Raw genomic sequence first — 19,189 nt, forward strand, 5'->3', positions numbered from 1 at the left:
GTTTGGGTGTCTTTAGGAAGCACAATTACCCAAAACCCTTTTTTTTTTTTTTTAATTCTTTTTTTTTTTAATTCTATCAGCCTTCTGACATCCAGTGGCTTCTGCGTGTAGTTTTTAGCTCAGTGGATGAGACAGTTATTGTTTCTAGGGCTCTTTCATGAATTAAATGTATACATATGAGAAACAGACTCTGCAGCTTAAAGTGAACCTCCGGACTAAAAATCGACTCAGCAGCACTGAAAAGGCCTGGTGTTTCTTTAACAGATTCACGGCATCAGAACTTTGTTTCTCTTATACAAGCCTCATTTTTAGCTGCACAGAAGAAAACTGCCCGGGCAGTTTTCCCCTTATGCTGTGCAAAGCATGATGGGATTTCTGATGTTGTGGTTCTCGTTCTGCTGTTTTGGTGCAATTTTTTTTTTACATTTTGAATTTGACATTTAAAGCCTAGTGTGTGCAGCTGGGAGGGGTTATTAGGACACAGGACAGTTGGAACTGTGTCTTATGCTCCCTGTCACCTTCTTTCAACCAAAAAGATGGCTGCCCCCATGACAAAGATGGCAGCCCCCATGAATGACAAACATTTGCCTGTTCTTTTAAAACAGGGTGGGTAAGAGATTATATTACCTATCTATTCTAATTAACATAACTAATGTAACTTGATGACAGTATGTTTGTTTAGGCTGAAGTTCCCCTTTAAGTTCTCTACAAACTCTAATCCAGAGAATCCATTGTGTGTACAGCAGCCCCAACCCACATTTGGCAGCACGACCAATGGTCCCCCAGGCCAAGCAACACATCTGTTCAGCCTTGGAATGTTGCTCCAGGGATAAATCCCTGCAAGCCGACATGCTTCCTACAAGTGTACTGGAGTTTGCTGCTTTGTATCCTGTGTTTGTATAATAAAATAGAGAAGACAATGATTCTGGCATCCCTGTCCTAAATTGCAGGAATCCACATGCAACCCAGGATGGGGGAAAACTAGATATGGAGCTTGGTACCTTGATCCTAAAACATGGAAAAAACTGAAAACCAACGAGCCATTGAGTGACCCAGCAACAGAAAGTAATGAAAAGGGCAATCATTTGAAAAGCAGCCTGTGCCAAAAGGTATCTTCCATGAAAAAATCATACAGCAAAACATACACAGCTCTATTGTAATGAAGCTGAAACTCTCCTGAAATATAATAATTATTTTCCATAATTACCAATAACTGAATACATATTTTTCATTTGGCTGGATGTAGCCTGGAAATGACCCGATCAGATTGAACAGGAATTTAGTCCGAATAGCACAATTCCGAGCTACATAAAATTTGCATGCAAGCCAGAATTATTTGCATCTCATTCTTATTGTCCAATGTAAAGAGATATCTAAAAAAATAATCTAGATAGGATTGCATCACTGTTCCTTTCACACTAAGTCTGTTGCATTGCGTCACTACAGACAATATCATCGCAACGGGATGCAAGCGTATTCCGAGGGAGTAATGCACAGCATCCTGTATGTAAACCCGGTAAGGAATGGGTTTACAGTGGCAGTGAAGCATACTTTCATTGTACTGTATGCTTCACTGCATAGTCCCACCACGTGTCTACCTCGAGGGCGCTTTCACACTGGCACAGTGCGTTGCCGCACTGCTACCGTAGCCTAATGAAAGCCTCATACTTCCCACGTTGTGGTACACTGCACCAGAGGTGCTCGAAATAATGCTAGAGCATACCTACGTTACTGCGCAGATCCTGCGGCGATCTACGTCAGCCCGAAAGTCATGCTAGTCTATGACGACGCAGGGTTTTTTAAAACGTTGGCGTCGCGACGTCATGCGCGGAAGCATATTTTTACAATACGCTTCTGTGCACTTCCGCATACGTGAAGCAGGAAGTGACCGCAAGCGCACAATACTTCCTGCTTGGCTGAATGCCAGACAGGGAACACCGTGTACTAACGCGGTGTTCCCTGAAGGCCTGTTTTGGCGGTGTGGCAGGTGCAACGCATCGCTAACGCTAATTTACAGTGTGAAACCAGCCTCAAACTTTCTGCGGCATTGTATTGCCATTGTATCACAACGCAACCTGTACATTGTAAAAGAAGCTTATATGATAGTTAGAAAAATAATAAACAAGCACGCAGATCAGATGTTTCTTAATTAAAGTGGATCTGAACTCTTGCACAGGACAGAAGGAAAACCAAGAGAAATTCACCCTGTATGTATTTAGAGAGTTTTGCCTGTCTAATCCCCCTCATCTGTGACTAATCACTACTGTAATTTGATCCCTTAGCTGTGTCAGCTGACTGCCACGGATTAGTAAACACAGGATGTTAACAATATGTATGCTTCCATGAAAGCAGGAAGTAGACACACTGCACATGTATTGCAGGATTTGTATCAGCTGTAACAAAGAAATGTTTTTCTTTAAAGGTTATTATGCTGTTGCGGATCTTTTAGAGCAGAGAGGAAGTTCTGAGTTCAGGTCCGCTTTAAGTGTGACTGTATTTGCCTCATGCTTATTTCAGATGTGTGATCCAGGCAGCACTGATGCCTAAGGGCTGGTTCACATAGGGGCGATTCTTTAGCGCTTTGCTGATTAGCAAAGCGCTGCTACAATGTATCCCTGTGGATACATTCACACTGCAGCGGTTGCGATTTCGATCAATCGCAAACGCATTTTGGGGGCGATTGCTCTGTGATTCTCGTTCTATCGAATGGGAATCACAAGCGCAAATCGTGCTGAATTGCATAAAATTGTGAGATTTGGGCTGCTGAATCACGGACGCAAAGGCGATCGCAATAAAGCGCCCAATGTGAACCAGCCCTTAGCGATCAGCAGGGATGCCAGGCAAAAGGTATTATTTAAAAGGAAATAAATATGGCAGCCTCCATATCCCTCTCAGTCCAGATGTCCTTTGACCTAAAATTGTGTGGTATTGGATAACAAAAGTGCAACTCTTGCCTGGGTCATATCACAACAAACCGACGTTTATTAGTGGCTGAAGGGCTGTATTCTGGTGCAAACTTGCAGAGAGATTTGTTAATATGATTTTAGCTTTTAGCAAGACTGCTAACCACTGAGCCACTGCGTCATCCCAGAAGCTTACACACTGGATTTTCACTTTCAAGAAAATCTGTAATAAAAAAAAAACCTCCTGGGAGATACTTATCCCGGGAGGGGGAAGCCTCTGGAGCCTAATGAGGTTTCCCATGTCCTTCTCCGTCCCTCCGTTACAGCGCTTGAAGCCCCCGAACACCGGGGAGGTAAATATTTACCTACCGCGATCCAGCGCTGGCGCAGTAGTGGCTTTCCGTTCAAGCTCAGGTGGAAATGGCCATACTCGATCTGGTACGCTTTACTGCGCAGACGACTCACGCTCAGCTATTTCGACCTGAGCCCGAACAGAAAGCCGCTACTGCACCTGCGCTGGAGACGGGGTAGGTAAATATTGCAGGCATCTGTCGGCTGTGGTTTCAGGGCAGCCAGCGCTGGAACAGAGGGAGGAAGGAGGACAGGGTAAGTATCCCCCAGGTGGTGTTTTTTTTCTTTACAGTGTCTCTTTGAATATATGTATGCATGAATGTAGTCCATTAGTTTGTATGCTTCAGTCATAGTGTGTTTCATAAACATAAGAACTTGGATTACTGAAGTATTAACTGTGGTTAATATTAAAATGTTAGGATGAAGAACTGTTACAGCTTCATGGAACTACAGCCTTTAAAGATTTTATCGAGAAGAAAGGCTACAGAAAGCCAGAGGTGAGCCCTGCAATCCCTACTCACCAGTTCTGATTGGAATTCTAATCAGATAAAAAGAATGTGATTCAAATTTTGGTTACTCAGAAATGTTAAAGAGCACCTCCAGCATACTCAATAATTCATTTACTGTGTACCTTTTTATGAGGTACAATCAGATATGCCGATTAGCTTAGTAAAAAAAAAAAAAAGTGTTATACATACCTGGGGCTTCCTCCAGCCCCATCCGCATGGATCGCTCCCACACTCAGCCTTCTGCAGCTCCGGTACCGGGTCCCGTAACTTCCTCCAGTCGTGGCCAGTCTGGCACAAGGAAAGTGCGCTGTTTATGTATCTCTCCAGCAGCCGCCGGAGAGATACGTAGAGGTCGCACTTCTCTTGCGCAGACTGGCCGCGACTGGCTGAAGTTACGGGACCCGGTACCGGAGCTGCAGAAGGCTGAGTGTGGGAGCGGCGGTGACGTGGGAGGGATCCGTGCGGATGGGGTTGGAGGAAGCCCCAGGTATGTTTAAAAAAACTTTTATTTTTAATCGTCTCTGGTTTCCTTTAAGTCGCACTATGCAGTAAGATTGCAGTTTATTAGGCCGGCTATAAACTCTGAAAAATTTCTAACAGCTTAGACAATAGCATTGGTAAAAACAGCAAATTTAAAACAGAGATTGTGAATGACAGTTCTTTTATTAACCTCCTTGGCGGTTGTCCCGAGCTAGGGTTGGGGTGGAAAACTGCAGCTAAGAGTGGTAATCCCTACCTCTGCTCAGGGTAGCCGCCGGAGGCTGAATGCAGAGCAATGCGCACAGCGAGAGTGTTTCTACATACCTCCCGGGGATCCCGACGTCAGCTGCCATTCTTCTTCCTCTCCTCCGGGGCTTTGCTTCCTGCTGGTGAGATCGCCGCCTCTCGTCATGACAGCCGGAAATGTCACTTTAGAGTTGCAGTGCCATCTGAAAGATGGAGGCCTAACTGCAGCGCTGGAGCTAGGAAGGTGAGTGATTGCAGATCTCCCCGGCAGCATGATTTTTTCCAGGTTTTAGGGTCTGAAAGGGTGCAAAAAAATTGCACCGCTTTTAGACCCTAAAATCCACAAAAAATCAGAACGCCAAGGGGGTTATTGAAGCAGGGGGGTTGGCAGCGGCAATCAATGTTTAATAGATTTTTTTAATTAGATTTTGGCTAAAGTCTGGTGTAGGATTGGAGGGCAAGTGTGGGCTTATCAGTGATCCTCTCCGCCGACCTGATGACCCTCTGCAGCTTGTGCCTGTCACCAGCAGTGGCACCAGCATACCAGACTAAAATGGAAGAGCAGAGGATCAATTCAATGGTGGCGGAGTAGGAACTCGTCAATCTCTTGGCCATGCCGGCGGAGGAATAAAAGTCTCTGTTGTACTTTGCTCTGGATGGCAGTGATGTTGGGCTTCCAGCTGAGGTCACAGGAGATGGTAGTAGCCAGGAGGCAGGTGCTGGGTACTGTAGGCACCTCAGTGGCATCAGTCTAGATTGGAGGTGGGGTGGGAGCAGGCTAAAGTCAATGATCAGCTCGACAGTTTTGGCTGTGTTGAGTACCAGCCTGTTTTCTTTGCACCAGTGGCATATTCTCTCCACCTATTGACAGTACACCTGGACTGTTCACTGTTAGCAGGTCAAATAATCGCAACCATAGTAATATGTCCGTTATAGTTTAGGACCAAATTAACTTATTCATATGTTTTAGGGATGTGGGAGAAAACCGGAGTGCCCAGAGGAAACAGACAAAGACATAGGGAGAGCATACAAACTGTGCAAATACAGCCTAAGGGACTCTTAGCGGTGATCACTCGGCTCGCACGTCGATGAAAAAAGCAGAGAATTAGTGTGAATTGCAGGGTGCTTTTCTGCCTGGCTGCAATGTAGACACACTCACTTCCAAGTGTGCCCTACAGCGCTGAGAGCATCTGATAGCTATTTATACCTGAAAGCTATACTTACACCTGATACCTACACCAGGTGATGGCTGTATATTCACTGTCTTTGTGAATTAAACAGAAAATTGAAAATCTTCACTGCTGGTCGACTACTTCATTGGATTTCAAGTCTGGAAGCCACACAGACTAGACCGTGCAGGAAGGATCCATAGCAAGTGAGGTGTGATGTTCAGGAAGTATATCAAATCCAATCAAAGATAGCTTTATTGGCATGACCAAGCTTCAATACAGGCATTGCCAAAGCAGGGGGAATGAGGGACATGGGATGGGATGGGGTGGGGGTGCAGTGAGCAGGGCCGGGCCGAGGCATAGGCTGGAGAGGCTCCAGCCTCAGGGCGCAGTGTAGGAGGGGGCGCAGAATTCATTCAGCTGTCATTCCTAATTGTTTGAAGCAGAAAGAAATAAGAAAAGGGGATACATGGCAGTGACTGCAAGCCAGATAACTAGATATTAAGGTAGTTGGGGAGGTTGTGGGCCCTGTGGCGCCTCTTAGTCTAAAAGCAATCGTGTGTGACGGCTGGGGTGGAGGGACGCACTTTGGTGTCTCAGCCTTGGGTGCTGGAGGACCTTGTCCCGGCTCTGGCAGTGAGTTAGCAGTTCGTGGACATTTGGGGGGGGGGGGGGGGGGAAGGGGAGTTAACAATTCATTTATGCTCCTCTCAGTCTGTGGCATGCTGTGGCATAGTGTGCAGCGATTGTTACTGTAGATGCTCAGGATTTTCCTCTCTTGAGGGTTTTGGAGCTTTTCTAGGTATGGGGCTATTTTATATTCTCTCTGTAGGGACTGGTATATGGTTAGCTTTTGTGACTGTTTTATTTCATTCCTCCATTTAGCCACATAGTCCTCTTTGCTCTTGGCTGTGGTGTGCTTTATCTGGGCTGTTAAAAATAAACTCCTGCGCCCCAGCAAAATAGCGTGAATTGGTTGATTTTTTAATTAGTTATTTATTAGTCACAGCTAAAATATTGTAAAATCATACAAATCATAAAATCATACAAATGTGTATAACCTGTATCTCACTGCCCAACATACAAACATAGATATCTTGATCAAAAAGACCTGTGCAAATAAGCCCGCCTGATCTGGCAAGCGGCCGTGTACTAGTGTTGGGCGAACACCTGGATGTTCGGGTTCGCGAACGTTCGCCGAACATGGCCGCGATGTTCGGTTGTTCGCGCCGAACTCCGAACATAATGGAAGTCAATGGGGACCCGAACTTTCGTGCTTTGTAAAGCTTCCTTACATGCTACATACCCCAAATTTTCAGGATATGTGCACCTTGGGAGTGGGTACAAGAGGAAAAAAAATATTTGAAAAAGAGCTTATAGTTTTTGAGAAAATTGATTGTAAAGTTTCAAAGGAAAAAAATGTCTTTTAAATGCGGAAAATGTCATTTTTCTTTGCACAGGTAACATGCTTTTTGTCGCCATGCAGTCATAAATGTAATACATATAAGAGGTTCCAGGAAAAGGGACCGGTAACGCTAACCCAGCAGCAGCACACGTGATGGAACAGGAGGAGGGCGGCGCAGGAGGAGAAGGCCACTCTTTGAGACACAACAACCTAGGCCTTGCATGAGGACAAGAAGCGTGCGGATAGCAATGCATTTTGTCGCCATGCAGTCATAAATGTAATACAGATGAGAGGTTCAATAAACAGGGACCGGAAACGCTAACCCATCACAGATGTTCATTGTTCATGTTACTTGGTTGGGGTCCGGGAGTGTTGCGTAGTCGTTTCCAATCCAGGATTGATTCATTTTAATTTGAGTCAGACGGTCTGCATTTTCTGTGGAGAGGCGGATACGCCGATCTGTGACGATGCCTCCGGCAGCACTGAAACAGCGTTCTGACATAACGCTGGCTGCCGGGCAAGCCAGCACCTCTATTGCGTACATTGCCAGTTCGTGCCAGGTGTCTAGCTTCGATACCCAATAGTTGAAGGGTGCAGATGAATTGTTCAACACAACTATGCCATCTGACATGTAGTCCTTGACCATCTTCTCCAGGCGATCGGTGTTGGAGGTGGATCTGCACGCTTGCTGTTCTGTGGGCTGCTGCATGGGTGTCAGAAAATTTTCCCACTCCAAGGACACTGCCGATACCATTCCCTTTTGGGCACTAGCTGCGGCTTGTGTTGTTTGCTGCCCTCCTGGTCGTCCTGGGTTTGCGGAAGTCAGTCTGTCGGCGTACAACTGGCTAGAGGAGGGGGAGGATGTCAATCTCCTCTCTAAAGTCTCCACAAGGGCCTGCTGGTATTCTTCCATTTTGACCTGTCTGACTCTTTCTTCAAGCAGTTTTGGAACATTGTGTTTGTACCGTGGATCCAGAAGGGTATAAACCCAGTAATTGGTGTTGTCCAGAATGCGCACAATGCGTGGGTCGCATTCAATGCAGTCTAGCATGAATTGAGCCATGTGTGCCAGAGTCCTGCCAAAATCCTCATCATCCTCTTGTGAGCGTTGTGATAGTTGTTGTGATGCATCATAGTCGTCACCTTCTTCCTGATCTGCTTCTGCTGACCATTCGCGCTGAATTGTGGAAGTCCAACGTGCACCGCTCTGGCCCTCGTCAGTGGTGGCATGAAATTCCTGCTCCAACTCCAGCTGTTCCTCCTCCTCTTCTTCGTCATAGCTGCTGGGGCCAGCATTTCCTGAGGCAGATGGCCTGATGTTGGTATCATCACGCTGATCGTTTTCTCCTTCAGATTCCCCCAGTTGCATCATGACAGCTGTTTCCTTGATTTTCAACATTGACTTCTTCAGTAAACACAGCAGTGGTATGGTAATGCTGACTGAAGAGTTGTCACTGCTCACAAGCAAAATTTTGGAGGACTTGGCAGAGGTCCAACATGTTGGCCCAATCGGATCCACAGAAGCTTGGCAGCTGTCCGGATGCGCCTCGGTACTGCGCCGTCATGTACTGGACCACTGCACTCTTCTGCTCGCAAAAGCGGGCTAGCATGTGCAGCGTAGAATTCCAGCGCGTAGGGACATCACACAGCAAGCGATGGTGGGGGAGATTGAAGCGCTCCTGCATCTTGGCGAGTGCCCCCGAAGCAGTACTGGAATTTCTACAATGTTTGGCCACTCGTCGCACCTTCAACAGAAGATCGGCCACGCCTGGGTATGTCCTCAGGAACCGCTGAACTACTAGGTTCATCACGTGCGCCAGGCAAGGGATGTGTGTCAGCTTAGCCAACCTTAAAGCGCGAATGAGATTACTCCCATTATCACACACAACCATGCCCGGTTTCAGGTCCAGCGGTGCCAGCCACAAATCCGTCTGTTCCTTTATTCCCCTCCAAATTTCCTCCCCTGTGTGCTGCTTATCCCCAAGGCAGATCAGCTTCAGCAACGCTTGCTGATGCATGCCAACAGCTGTGCTGCACTGCTTCCACTATCCTACTGCTGCTGGGTTAGCGTTTCCGGATGAGGTACAGCTTTGAGATGCGTTGGAGGAGAAGGAGTCAGAGAGGTAGGTGCTGCTGTTGTTATCCAGTGGGAGGGACGGCGGTGCAGCTGTTTGCGGCGTGGGCAACACCTGCGCTGTAGCAGGTGAGGAATCGCTGCCAGGCTCCACAAGGTTCCCCCAGTGCGCGGTAAGGGAGATGTATCGACCCTGGCCGAACGCACTCGTCCAGGTGTCAGTGGTGAGGTGAACCTTGCAGGCAACGGCATTCTTCAAGCTTCGGGTTATTTTGCTGACCACGTGCTCATGCAACTCAGGCACTGCAGAGCGCGCAAAGTGGTAGCGGCTGGGAACCACGTAACGTGGGATGGCCACTGACATCATGCCCTTGAAGCTGTTTGTCTCCACCACTCGATATGGCAGCATTTCGCAGGCCAGAAGCTTGGCTATGCTGGCTGTTAGTGCCACGGCCCGGGGGTCATTTGCTGGCAATTTCCTCTTGCGCTCAAACATCTCCGAGACAGACAACTGAACCGTAGGGCTGCACACTGAAGGGCTATTGGTTGTTGTGTTTGATGAAGACTGGGAGACCTCAAGAGCACTATTCCGGAAAGTGACAGTGTCAGCGTCGTCTGATGTTTGTGAATGTTGTTGTGAACCACGCAATGGCTGGGCTACTGCTGCTGCTGAGGAAGGTCTGGTGGTGAGTCTGGTGACTTCAAAGGAGGCAGTGTTGCTGGTACCCTGTCCTGCCGCGTTTGCCAACAGAGTGGGATGTTTGGATACCATGTTGCGGGTCATGCTGGTGGTGGAGAGGTTGTTAATATTTTTCCCCCTGCTCAGGCGGGTCTTGCACACCTTGCAAATCACCATGGTACCATCCTCACTGCAGTCTTCAAAGAAAGGCCAGACTTTGGAGCACCTGCCTTGCTGGCGATTTCTGTTTGCGCTTCTTTTGCGTCTCACTTGAACTTCCACGCTTGTGGTGCCTGAAATTTCGCGCCGCCTACCTTGTGGCACAAGGCGAACTCGTGCAGCAGTGGGTTCTTCAACAGACTCATCTGTGCTGCTACGACGGCGATGTTCTCCTTCACATACAAAATCTGGGTCTGTGTCCACATTGTCCAAACCCTCCTCTTCCATCTCCTCAAACTCGTCATATGTGATTGTGGGCCGCAGCCGTGGAGTAGAGCTCCCCAGAACAACCTCTGCGCAGCTCACTCCAACGTCGTCTTCCAGATCTTCTCGGCCGACCTCCTGCAATTAAAACCCCTCCTGCCCAACTTGCTCTGGGATTTGGGTTTCAAAGTCCTCGGACTCGCCTTGCATTTCAGTGCGCGGTGCATTTCCCACAGTAAATGGTTGTGAATCCGGGCACAACATTTCTGGCTGTTCCATTGACCTTTGAAAGGTGGAAGTTTGTTGGGCTGGGAATAGCTCCTGCGAATACCCCATTGTGTCCTGAGGAAATTCTTCGGACTGGTTATTTGGCAGTTGTGTGCGTGGTGTCGCTGCCGGTTGTGTCAGCTTTGTGCCCACTGGCTCCTTGTAACTGGCTGAGGACTCGGACCTCGTGCGTAATGTGCTGGTGCTGCTTAACCCACTGCTGGACGCTTGAGAGGTCATCCAATTAATTATCTGGTCCTGTTCTTTTGGATTTGTGAGGGTTGATTTCCTGGACAACATGGGCGGTATTGAGAGGGTTTTCTTCGGTGCTCCACTGTGGCCTGTACGTGAACCGTCAGGGGAAACACCTCTTCCCTTGCCCCTTCCTCTTTCACAGGATTTCTTCTTCATTTCACTTATCCTTAAAGTACACGCTGACTGGCAGCAGTACAGTGGCAGTACAGAAATGCTATATAGTGGTGGGTGAGCGGTGTACTACTATTCCCAGCAGCGACACAGAGTACAATGCTATACAGTGGTGGGTGAGCGGTGTACTACTATTCCCAGCAGCGACACAGAGCACAATGCTATACAGTGGTGGGTGAGCGGTGTACTACTATTCCCAGCAGCGACACAGAGCACAATGCTATACAGTGGTGGGTGAGCGGTGTACTACTATTCCCAGCAGCGACACAGAGCACAATGCTATACAGTGGTGGGTGAGCGGTGTACTACTATTCCCAGCAGCGACACAGAGCACAATGCTATACAGTGGTGGGTGAGCGGTGTACTACTATTCCCAGCAGCGGCACAGAGCACAATGCTATACAGTGGTGGGTGAGCGGTGTACTACTATTCCCAGCAGCGACACAGAGCACAATGCTATACAGTGGTGGGTGAGCGGTGTACTACTATTCCCAGCAGCGACACAGAGCACAATGCTATACAGTGGTGGATGAGCGGTGTACTACTATTCCCAGCAGCGACACAGAGCACAATGCTATACAGTGGTGGGTGAGCGGTGTACTACTGTTCCCAGCAGCGACACAGAGCACAATGCTATACAGTGGTGGGTGAGCGGTGTACTACTGTTCCCAGCAGCGACACAGAGCACAATGCTATACAGTGGTGGGTGAGCGGTGTACTACTATTCCCAGCAGCGACACAGAGCACAATGCTATACAGTGGTGGGTGAGCGGTGTACTACTGTTCCCAGCAGCGACACAGAGCACAATGCTATACAGTGGTGGGTGAGCGGTGTACTACTACTACTACTTGCTCCTCTGCATGAATGCCTTAGTGGATTTTGAGCAGTGTTTAGGGTTGTTGTCTTGTTGAAAGATCCAGCACAGCTTCAGCTTTGTCACAGATTCCTGGACATTGGTCTCCAGAATCTGCTGATGCTGAGTGGAATCCATGCCTCCCTCAACTCTGACAAGATTCCCAACCGCTGCACTGGCCACACAGCCCTACAGCATGATGGAACCATCACCATATTTTACTGTAGGTAGCAGGTGTTTTTCTTGGAATGCTGTGTTCTTTTTCCTCCATGCATAACGCCCCTTGTTATTCCTAAATAACGAAATTTTAGTTTAATCAGTCCACAGCACCTTATTCCAAAATGAAGCAAATGTGCTTTAGCATACCTCAAGCGGCTCTGTTTGTGCTGCGGGCAGAGAATAGGTTTCCTCTGCATCACTTTCGCATACAGCATCTCCTTGTGTAAAGTGCGCCGAATGGTTGAACGATGCACAGTGACTCCATCTGCAGCAAGATGATGTTGTAGGTCTTTTGTGCTGGTCTGTGGGTTGACTCTGACTGTTCTCACCATTCATCGCTTCTGTCTATCTGAGATTTTTCTTGGTCTGGCACTTCAAACCTTAACTTGAACTGAATCCGTGGTCTTCCATTTCCTCAATATTTTCCTAACTGTGGAAACAGACAGTTGAAATCTCTTAGACAGCTTTCTGCATCCTTCCCCTAAACCATGATGGTGAACAATCTTTGTCTTCAGGTCATTTGAGAGTTGTTTTGACACCCCCATGTTGCTGCTCTTCAGAGAAAATTAAAGGAGGAGGTAAACTTACAATTGACCACCTTAAATACTCTTTCTCATGATTGGATTCACCGGTGTATGTAGGTCAGGGGTCACTGAGTTTACCAAGCCAATTTGAGTTCCAATAATTCGTTCTAAAGGTTTTGGAATCAATAAAACAACAACAGTGCCCAAATTTATGCACCTGCCTAATTTTATTTAAACAATTATTGTGCGCTTTCTGTATACCCAATAAGCTTCATTTCACTTCTCAAATATCAATGTGTGTGTCTCCTATATGAAATATTTAACTGACATTTTTTATTGTAACAACCAACGATTTATACAGGAAAATCATGACAATTAAAAAGGTTGCCTAAACGTTCGCATTCCACTATAGCATTTTCAAGGTTGACCTTGTTATGAGGAGCAAAATACCCTGGCCAGAACCACCAGTCTCTAGGTCTGGAGCAATGTAAAAACAACGCCAGAGATTTGGGGGCAGCCGGCATCACCTTAGGCCGTACTAGGAATTACGGCTGTAATGGCACTCATTGAGTTATTTGGGCGCCTTTCAAAGACGGAGCACAAATTACTATAGAAATACTATTGAAATACTGTATTTCGGCCAAATTACATCTTTCTGCACTATCCACAGTAACCTGGAGGGGGAAAAGTAATTATCGCCACCGGGACTTGTGCAGGAGCAGGGTGAGACTTTTTTTTCGGCTTTACCCTGCGCCAAAATTGCCAGTCGGTTTAATTGTAGGTATGCACTAGGTCTGGCACCTATAGTCTCTCCCAGAGTCTTTTTCCCATGCAGACTACCTGTCACCTCAACAGAGCCGAGACAAGGTCCTCCTGCACCCGAGGCTGAGACGCCAAAGTGTGCACCTCCATCCTTCCCACCCCAGCCATCACACACTGATTGCTATTCGACTAAGAAGCACCCCAGGATCCCCAACACCTTAATCTCTAGTTATCTGGCTTGCAGTCACCGCCATGTATCCCCTTTTGTTATGTCTCTCTGGTTCAAACACAATAGGGGAATGATAGGTGAGTGAGTTGTGTGCCCCCCCTACACTGCGCCCTGAGGCTGGAGCCTCTCTCACCTCGGCCCAGCCCTGCACCTCAGAAACTGTCTTACCCACTTCCAAGGGAGATCGCAATCTATGGCATCTAATCTTACTTGGATCCTCTCAACCAGTTTCACCGGTTAATCTGCAGTTTTAAGGTCCCCTGTAGTTTACCTATTCTATCAGAGCCACTGGCAGGGCTCTCAGGTAGTGGTTTAGCACCACCCTCTCCATGATTTTGGGCCTCGTCAGAAACTCCATCTACAACCACATTTTGACCAGAAGCATGCACTCTTGCAGTATATTTGCGACTGTGGTGACTTGTCAGTGCGAAATGTCCATGTACTTTCGTGCTAAGTATGGACAACAAGGGTTACATACAATGGAGGCAGAGTTTTAATGTGACTCTTCAATTAAAGTGGACCCAAATTAAAAATACAAGATTTCAGAAATAAAATCTATTTTCTAAATTATAATAATAAATAGCAGCCCTTTTTCAGCTGCATGATGACAAATATAAAATATTTTACATTTATTGGAGGAACCCCTCCCTTCCTTTCATATTGCCGGGACAGAATCCAGCAAACTGGTGGAATAGGTGGTGTCCGGCAATGGAGGAATTGCTAATGGCTGCCACCTGTATAACCCTAGTTATGCAAAGAGGAGGGTGAAAAGCATGCACTGAAATGCTCATAGGCTTGAAGGAGTGTTTATTTATATTTGTATGTGTCAGAGGGGTGCAACTAAATATTTTGAATTAAAAAAATGTTTGGTTTAGGTCCGCTTTAACAAAGGGGGCAGCCAGTCCAGCTCACTCTGGTTTAGGCCAGCTCAAACGGATTAAAAACAGCACTTGTATCACGTTGCTCCGGGGTTGCCTTGGCTCCACCAAGAACAGTGTTCTTAAAGGACTTACGAGGCCAGATTTGCAAAAAAAAACATAAAAAAAGTTAGATACCTGTGCGTGTTTGCAAGGCACGGAGGACGCCGTCCGCGCCCTCCGTGCCGTTCCGCCTGGTCCCCGCTGCCTAATATGCCCCCGAACGGTCCCCGACCGCGCGGCCCGGGTCGTGCTCCCCAGCCTGTACCAAGATGGCCGCCGGAGCTGGCTGCGGCTGCGCAGTCCGCATAGCCGCGAGTGCGGCTGCGCAGCTCTAAGGCCAACCCCCCGATCCACGTAACAGTAGCGTGGATCGGGGAGGTGGCCTTAGAGCTGCGCAGCCGCACTCGCGGCTATGCGGACTGCGCAGCCGCGGCCAGCACCGGCCGCCATCTTTGTGAAGGCTAGAGAGCCCGACCCAGGCCGTGCGGTCGGGGGTCGTTCGGGGGCATATTAAGCAGCGGGGACCAGGCGGAACGGCACGGAGGGCGCGGACGGCGTCCTCCGTGCCTTGCAAACACGCACAGGTATCTAACTTTTTTTATGTTTTTTTTGCAAATCTGGCCTCGTAAGTCCTTTAATCCTCTCGAGTGAAAAACTAGCATCAGTACAGATGTTCCTTATGGTACAATGAAAATGTGCGATTTTCCCATTTATTCAACCAAAATGATCAAATCAAATGAAAGTAGAATATAATCTTTTTTCTCGATCAAGAAAAACAAACGATTATCCTGTTTTTTCTATAAAAATCCGATCGGACATGTTGGAAAAATCTTTATATTCGATCTAACGTAATAATTAAACGAAATTATCTAATCGAAAAAAATGAAAAAATTGTACCATGTACCTTTTAATGTTGCATAGCAGTCTGCCATGCCAGATCACTAAACTGACTTGATCAAGCACTGTTGCCTTCTGCTCATACTTTGCTTTTCTTATCCCTCTTCCCTTTTCCATAGGACAAAACAGGCTACTTGGCTTTAGCCATCCATTGTGTCTGTACACCAACAATTCCAGAAAGTTTTCCCCAATGCGATCATTGGCACTTGATCTGGGTAACAATTGAGTGACTGTACAAGCCTTAGACATGAGCACCCTGTGCAAGGATCTTGTCAGATATACAGCATATATTTCTAAAGTAAACATACCAAGATTAACTGGCTTCATTAGAAATGTCACTGAGGTCTTGGTTTCAGCTTACATTTGGTATTCACAACTGCAAGTATCAGTGTATGTCACATGTTCTACAGTAGCTTGCAGCCTGACCTCACCCTCCAAGCATAGTGCTGCCAGGGAAGAAGCCTCAGTCATGGGCTGATCACAAATAGCTAGCCATTGATATTTATCCATCAGTTGCGCTAAACTTAATTTGTTTTTTTGTTTTATTTTTCAGTTTCTCAGCAAAATATTCTCTAAGCAGGATGTCGTCACTTCAGAAGGTGCTCTTCCAACAGAATCCAGGGCTACATCTTGGTACCGCTCCGGCTCAGCATCCACCCACGAAGACAGTATAATAAACTGACCATGATCCTCCAGTCACATGGTCTAGTCTAAAGCCTGGTGCACACCTTCAATTTTGATTGGCCAATTGTACCACCTCCATGTGGTATGAGCACTTACCTACACAATTTGCTCATAGTATTCAAAGTCTATTGGCCCCTTATTCTACATGGAAATGGTAAATAAGGTCAGTGGTTGGCCAATCAAAATTGGATATGTGTATGCATATTGGATATGAGTCTGAAGCCATTTTAAAAAACAAAAAAAATATACGTACCTAAGGAGAGGGAAGGCTCCGCGTCCTATAGAGCCTTCCTGGTCTCCTCACAGTCCCTGCATTCCCCCACAGGTTCCCTCGTTAGCAGTCTACAACCCATCGCATGGGTCATAGACCGCTCTCTTCCGGTTTGGGCTGGTGTCTGGAGTCTTCACAAGCACTCAGGCTTCCAAAGACGGGCCGCTCTGTATTCGCTCACTTGCCCTCTGTCCCGCACTCGTGCGTGCGTGGTACAGAGCCGCCAGTCTTTGGGAGCCTAAGTGCTTCTGAAGATTTCCAAAGTCTCCTGTGGTGGGAGATTGAAATGGAGGAGGCTGCGGGGAACGAGGAATCCATGAGGAGAACAGGAAGGCTCTATAGGACCCAGAGCCTTCCCTCTCCTTGGTAAGTATCTGTTTTTTATTTCCACTTCAGACTTGCTTTAACTTGCTGTCTAAAAATGACGACTGTCCCCAAATTTTAAAGAAATAATCAGGTTTATAATTTAGAGCAGGGGTGTCAAACTAAATCATATAAGGGGCTAAAATCTAAAACTTGAATTGTGAACAATGCATCCGAATGAATGCATAATCGCGGTGCACAAGTGCCGGCATTCATCTCTGAGATGGACGGCTTACTCTAGTTCTAAACCCGCCCTAAAGATTTAAGTGGGCCCACACTAAAAAACTGGTGGACTTAATTAATCAAAAAGTATGTTTCACCTTCAGTCATCAGTAGGCATGGTAAATGAGGTGGAAATAATACCAAGTTTATGCAGGACTATGCAAATTTTGTATGCAAATTTATGTAGCTTGAAAATTGACCAACCCTATCCCTGTAAGGTGGAATTTGATTCGTCCATTTTAAAGCTGAATACATTTGCATACAGAATTTGCATAATCCTGCATAAATTATTTCTGTCACAAGCAATGTTCCCGTAAAGGCCATGAAATTGTGAGTGGCATCTTTTTCCAATGACACAGTGTATGACTTCTTTCTGCTTTGTGACCCACAGGTTTACAACTCCCGTATCTGCACAGTGGTGTCCTACATGATGCTGTTAGCTGGCTAGATAGGAGTCATGTAGGGCAGTCAGTGTTAAAATCATCATGCCTTCTACTATTTCCCAGAGACAACATTTTTAAAGTACCATTTGTGGCATACCTAATTGCTGCAGCAATGCATTATACTGGGGTCCATGGTTACTCCATACATTTGGTGCTAAAAATCATAAACCGCCATCTACAGTTGTGTTCAAAATTATTCAATTGAGTGTTTTGGCCAGTTTGACATTGATTTTGATCATTTCAGTCATCTTGTTTACAATTAAATCAAAGAGGCACTTGTAAGTCAGAAAAATATAACATAACGTTTATAATGAAATAACCACAAATGTCTTTTCTGTGCTGACATCATTATCAGTTTTATTCAACCCCCAAGTGACATTAATTCTTAGTATTTAGTACAACATCCTTTTCCAGTTATAACAGCTTTTAAACCTGAAGCATAGCTTGACACAAGTGTCTTGCAGCGATCTACAGGTATCTTAGCCCATTCTTCATGGGCAAAAGCCTCCAGTTCAGTCACATTCTTAGGCTTGCACACTGCAACTGCTTTCTTTAAGTCCCACCACAGGTTCTCAATCGGATTTAAGTCTGGTGGCTGCGATGGCCACTCCAAAATGTTCCAGCCTTTAATCTGCAACCATGCTCTAGTGGACTTGGAGGTATGCTTGGGATCATTGTCCTGTTGAAAGGTCCAATGTCTCCCAAGCCTCAGGTTTTGTTTCATCAGTCCACAGAACACTATCCCAAAACTTTTTTGGTAGTGTTCTGTGGACTGATAAAACAAAATTAGAACGGTTTGGGCCCATGGATCAACGCTATGTTTGGAGGGGGAAGAACAAGGCCTATGAAGAAAAGAACACCTTGCCTACTGTGAAGCATGGCGGGGGGTCAATCATGCTTTGGGGCTGTTTTGCTTCTGCAGGTACAGGGAAGCTTCAGCGTGTGCAAGGTACCATGAATTCTCTTCAGTACCAGGAGATATTGGATGAAAATATGATGCAGTCCGTCATAAACCTGAGGCTTGGGAGACGTTGGACCTTTCAACAGGACAAGCATATCTCCAAGTCCACTAGAGCATGGTTGCAGATTAAAGGGTGGAACATTTTGGAGTGGCGATCGCAGTCACCAGACTTAAATCCGATTGAGAACCTCTGGTGGGACTTAAAGTGGATCCGAGATGAACTTTTACTCCTTGCATAATTGTGTTCCTTACATTTAGTTTATAGGGCATTCCTCAAGCCAAATACTTGTTTTGTTTTGTTTTAATACTCTAATTCCCTATAAACTAAACAAGCCACACCCACAGCTTCTCCAGAGTGCCTTGGCGCTTGCAAGGGATTGTGGGATTTCAGTCTGGGCAGGTGAAAAAGGTGTTACTAGCTAAAGATTTCAGAGGCAGAGTTTTCACAATCTGAGAGCTGCAGTGCAGATACAGATCAGTTGCCTGTGTAATGGAGGAGATAAGAGTGGAGTTTTCACAGAATATGCAGATTAGCATGCCTAGATACAGATAAGCTTGCCTGTGTGTGTAATTGTGTAATAGTGACAAGCAGAAAACATGTCTGCTCCCATTGTATCACAGGAAAAAATATTAATATACTGTTGAAGCGGTTTGAAGATAGATTTGCTGTGTAAACTATATAAACTTTAGATAAGATATATAGACAAGTCACTTGTTATATTTAGTTTTTCATCTCGGATCCGCTTTAAAGAAAGCAGTTGCAGCGCGCAAGAGTAAAGCAGCCCATACACTCAGCCGATTTTCTGGCCGACCGATCGATCCCGATCGATCGATCAATCGATTGCAAATCGGTTGGCCAATCGACCGATCGACGGCCGATTTCGATCGATTTCGATGGATTTCCATCG

The 19,189-nt window shown here is 46.4% G+C and overlaps 1 protein-coding gene across 1 annotated transcript in view; it reads left to right on the top strand.

Moving 5' to 3' along the window:
- Positions 1-16,032, top strand: part of FAM47E (family with sequence similarity 47 member E) — a 41,121-nt gene extending 25,089 nt beyond the window's left edge. The window contains exons 7-9 of the mRNA XM_068233545.1: positions 951-1,109; positions 3,674-3,751; positions 15,891-16,032. Coding sequence (XP_068089646.1) covers positions 951-1,109; positions 3,674-3,751; positions 15,891-16,019 — 366 coding nt within the window. The 3' untranslated portion in view covers positions 16,020-16,032. The remainder of the gene's footprint in view (positions 1-950; positions 1,110-3,673; positions 3,752-15,890) is intronic.
- Positions 16,033-19,189: the final 3,157 nt, after the last annotated feature.

This window comes from Hyperolius riggenbachi, chromosome 1 (genome assembly GCF_040937935.1).
Source record: "Hyperolius riggenbachi isolate aHypRig1 chromosome 1, aHypRig1.pri, whole genome shotgun sequence".
Taxonomy (NCBI): domain Eukaryota; kingdom Metazoa; phylum Chordata; class Amphibia; order Anura; family Hyperoliidae; genus Hyperolius; species Hyperolius riggenbachi.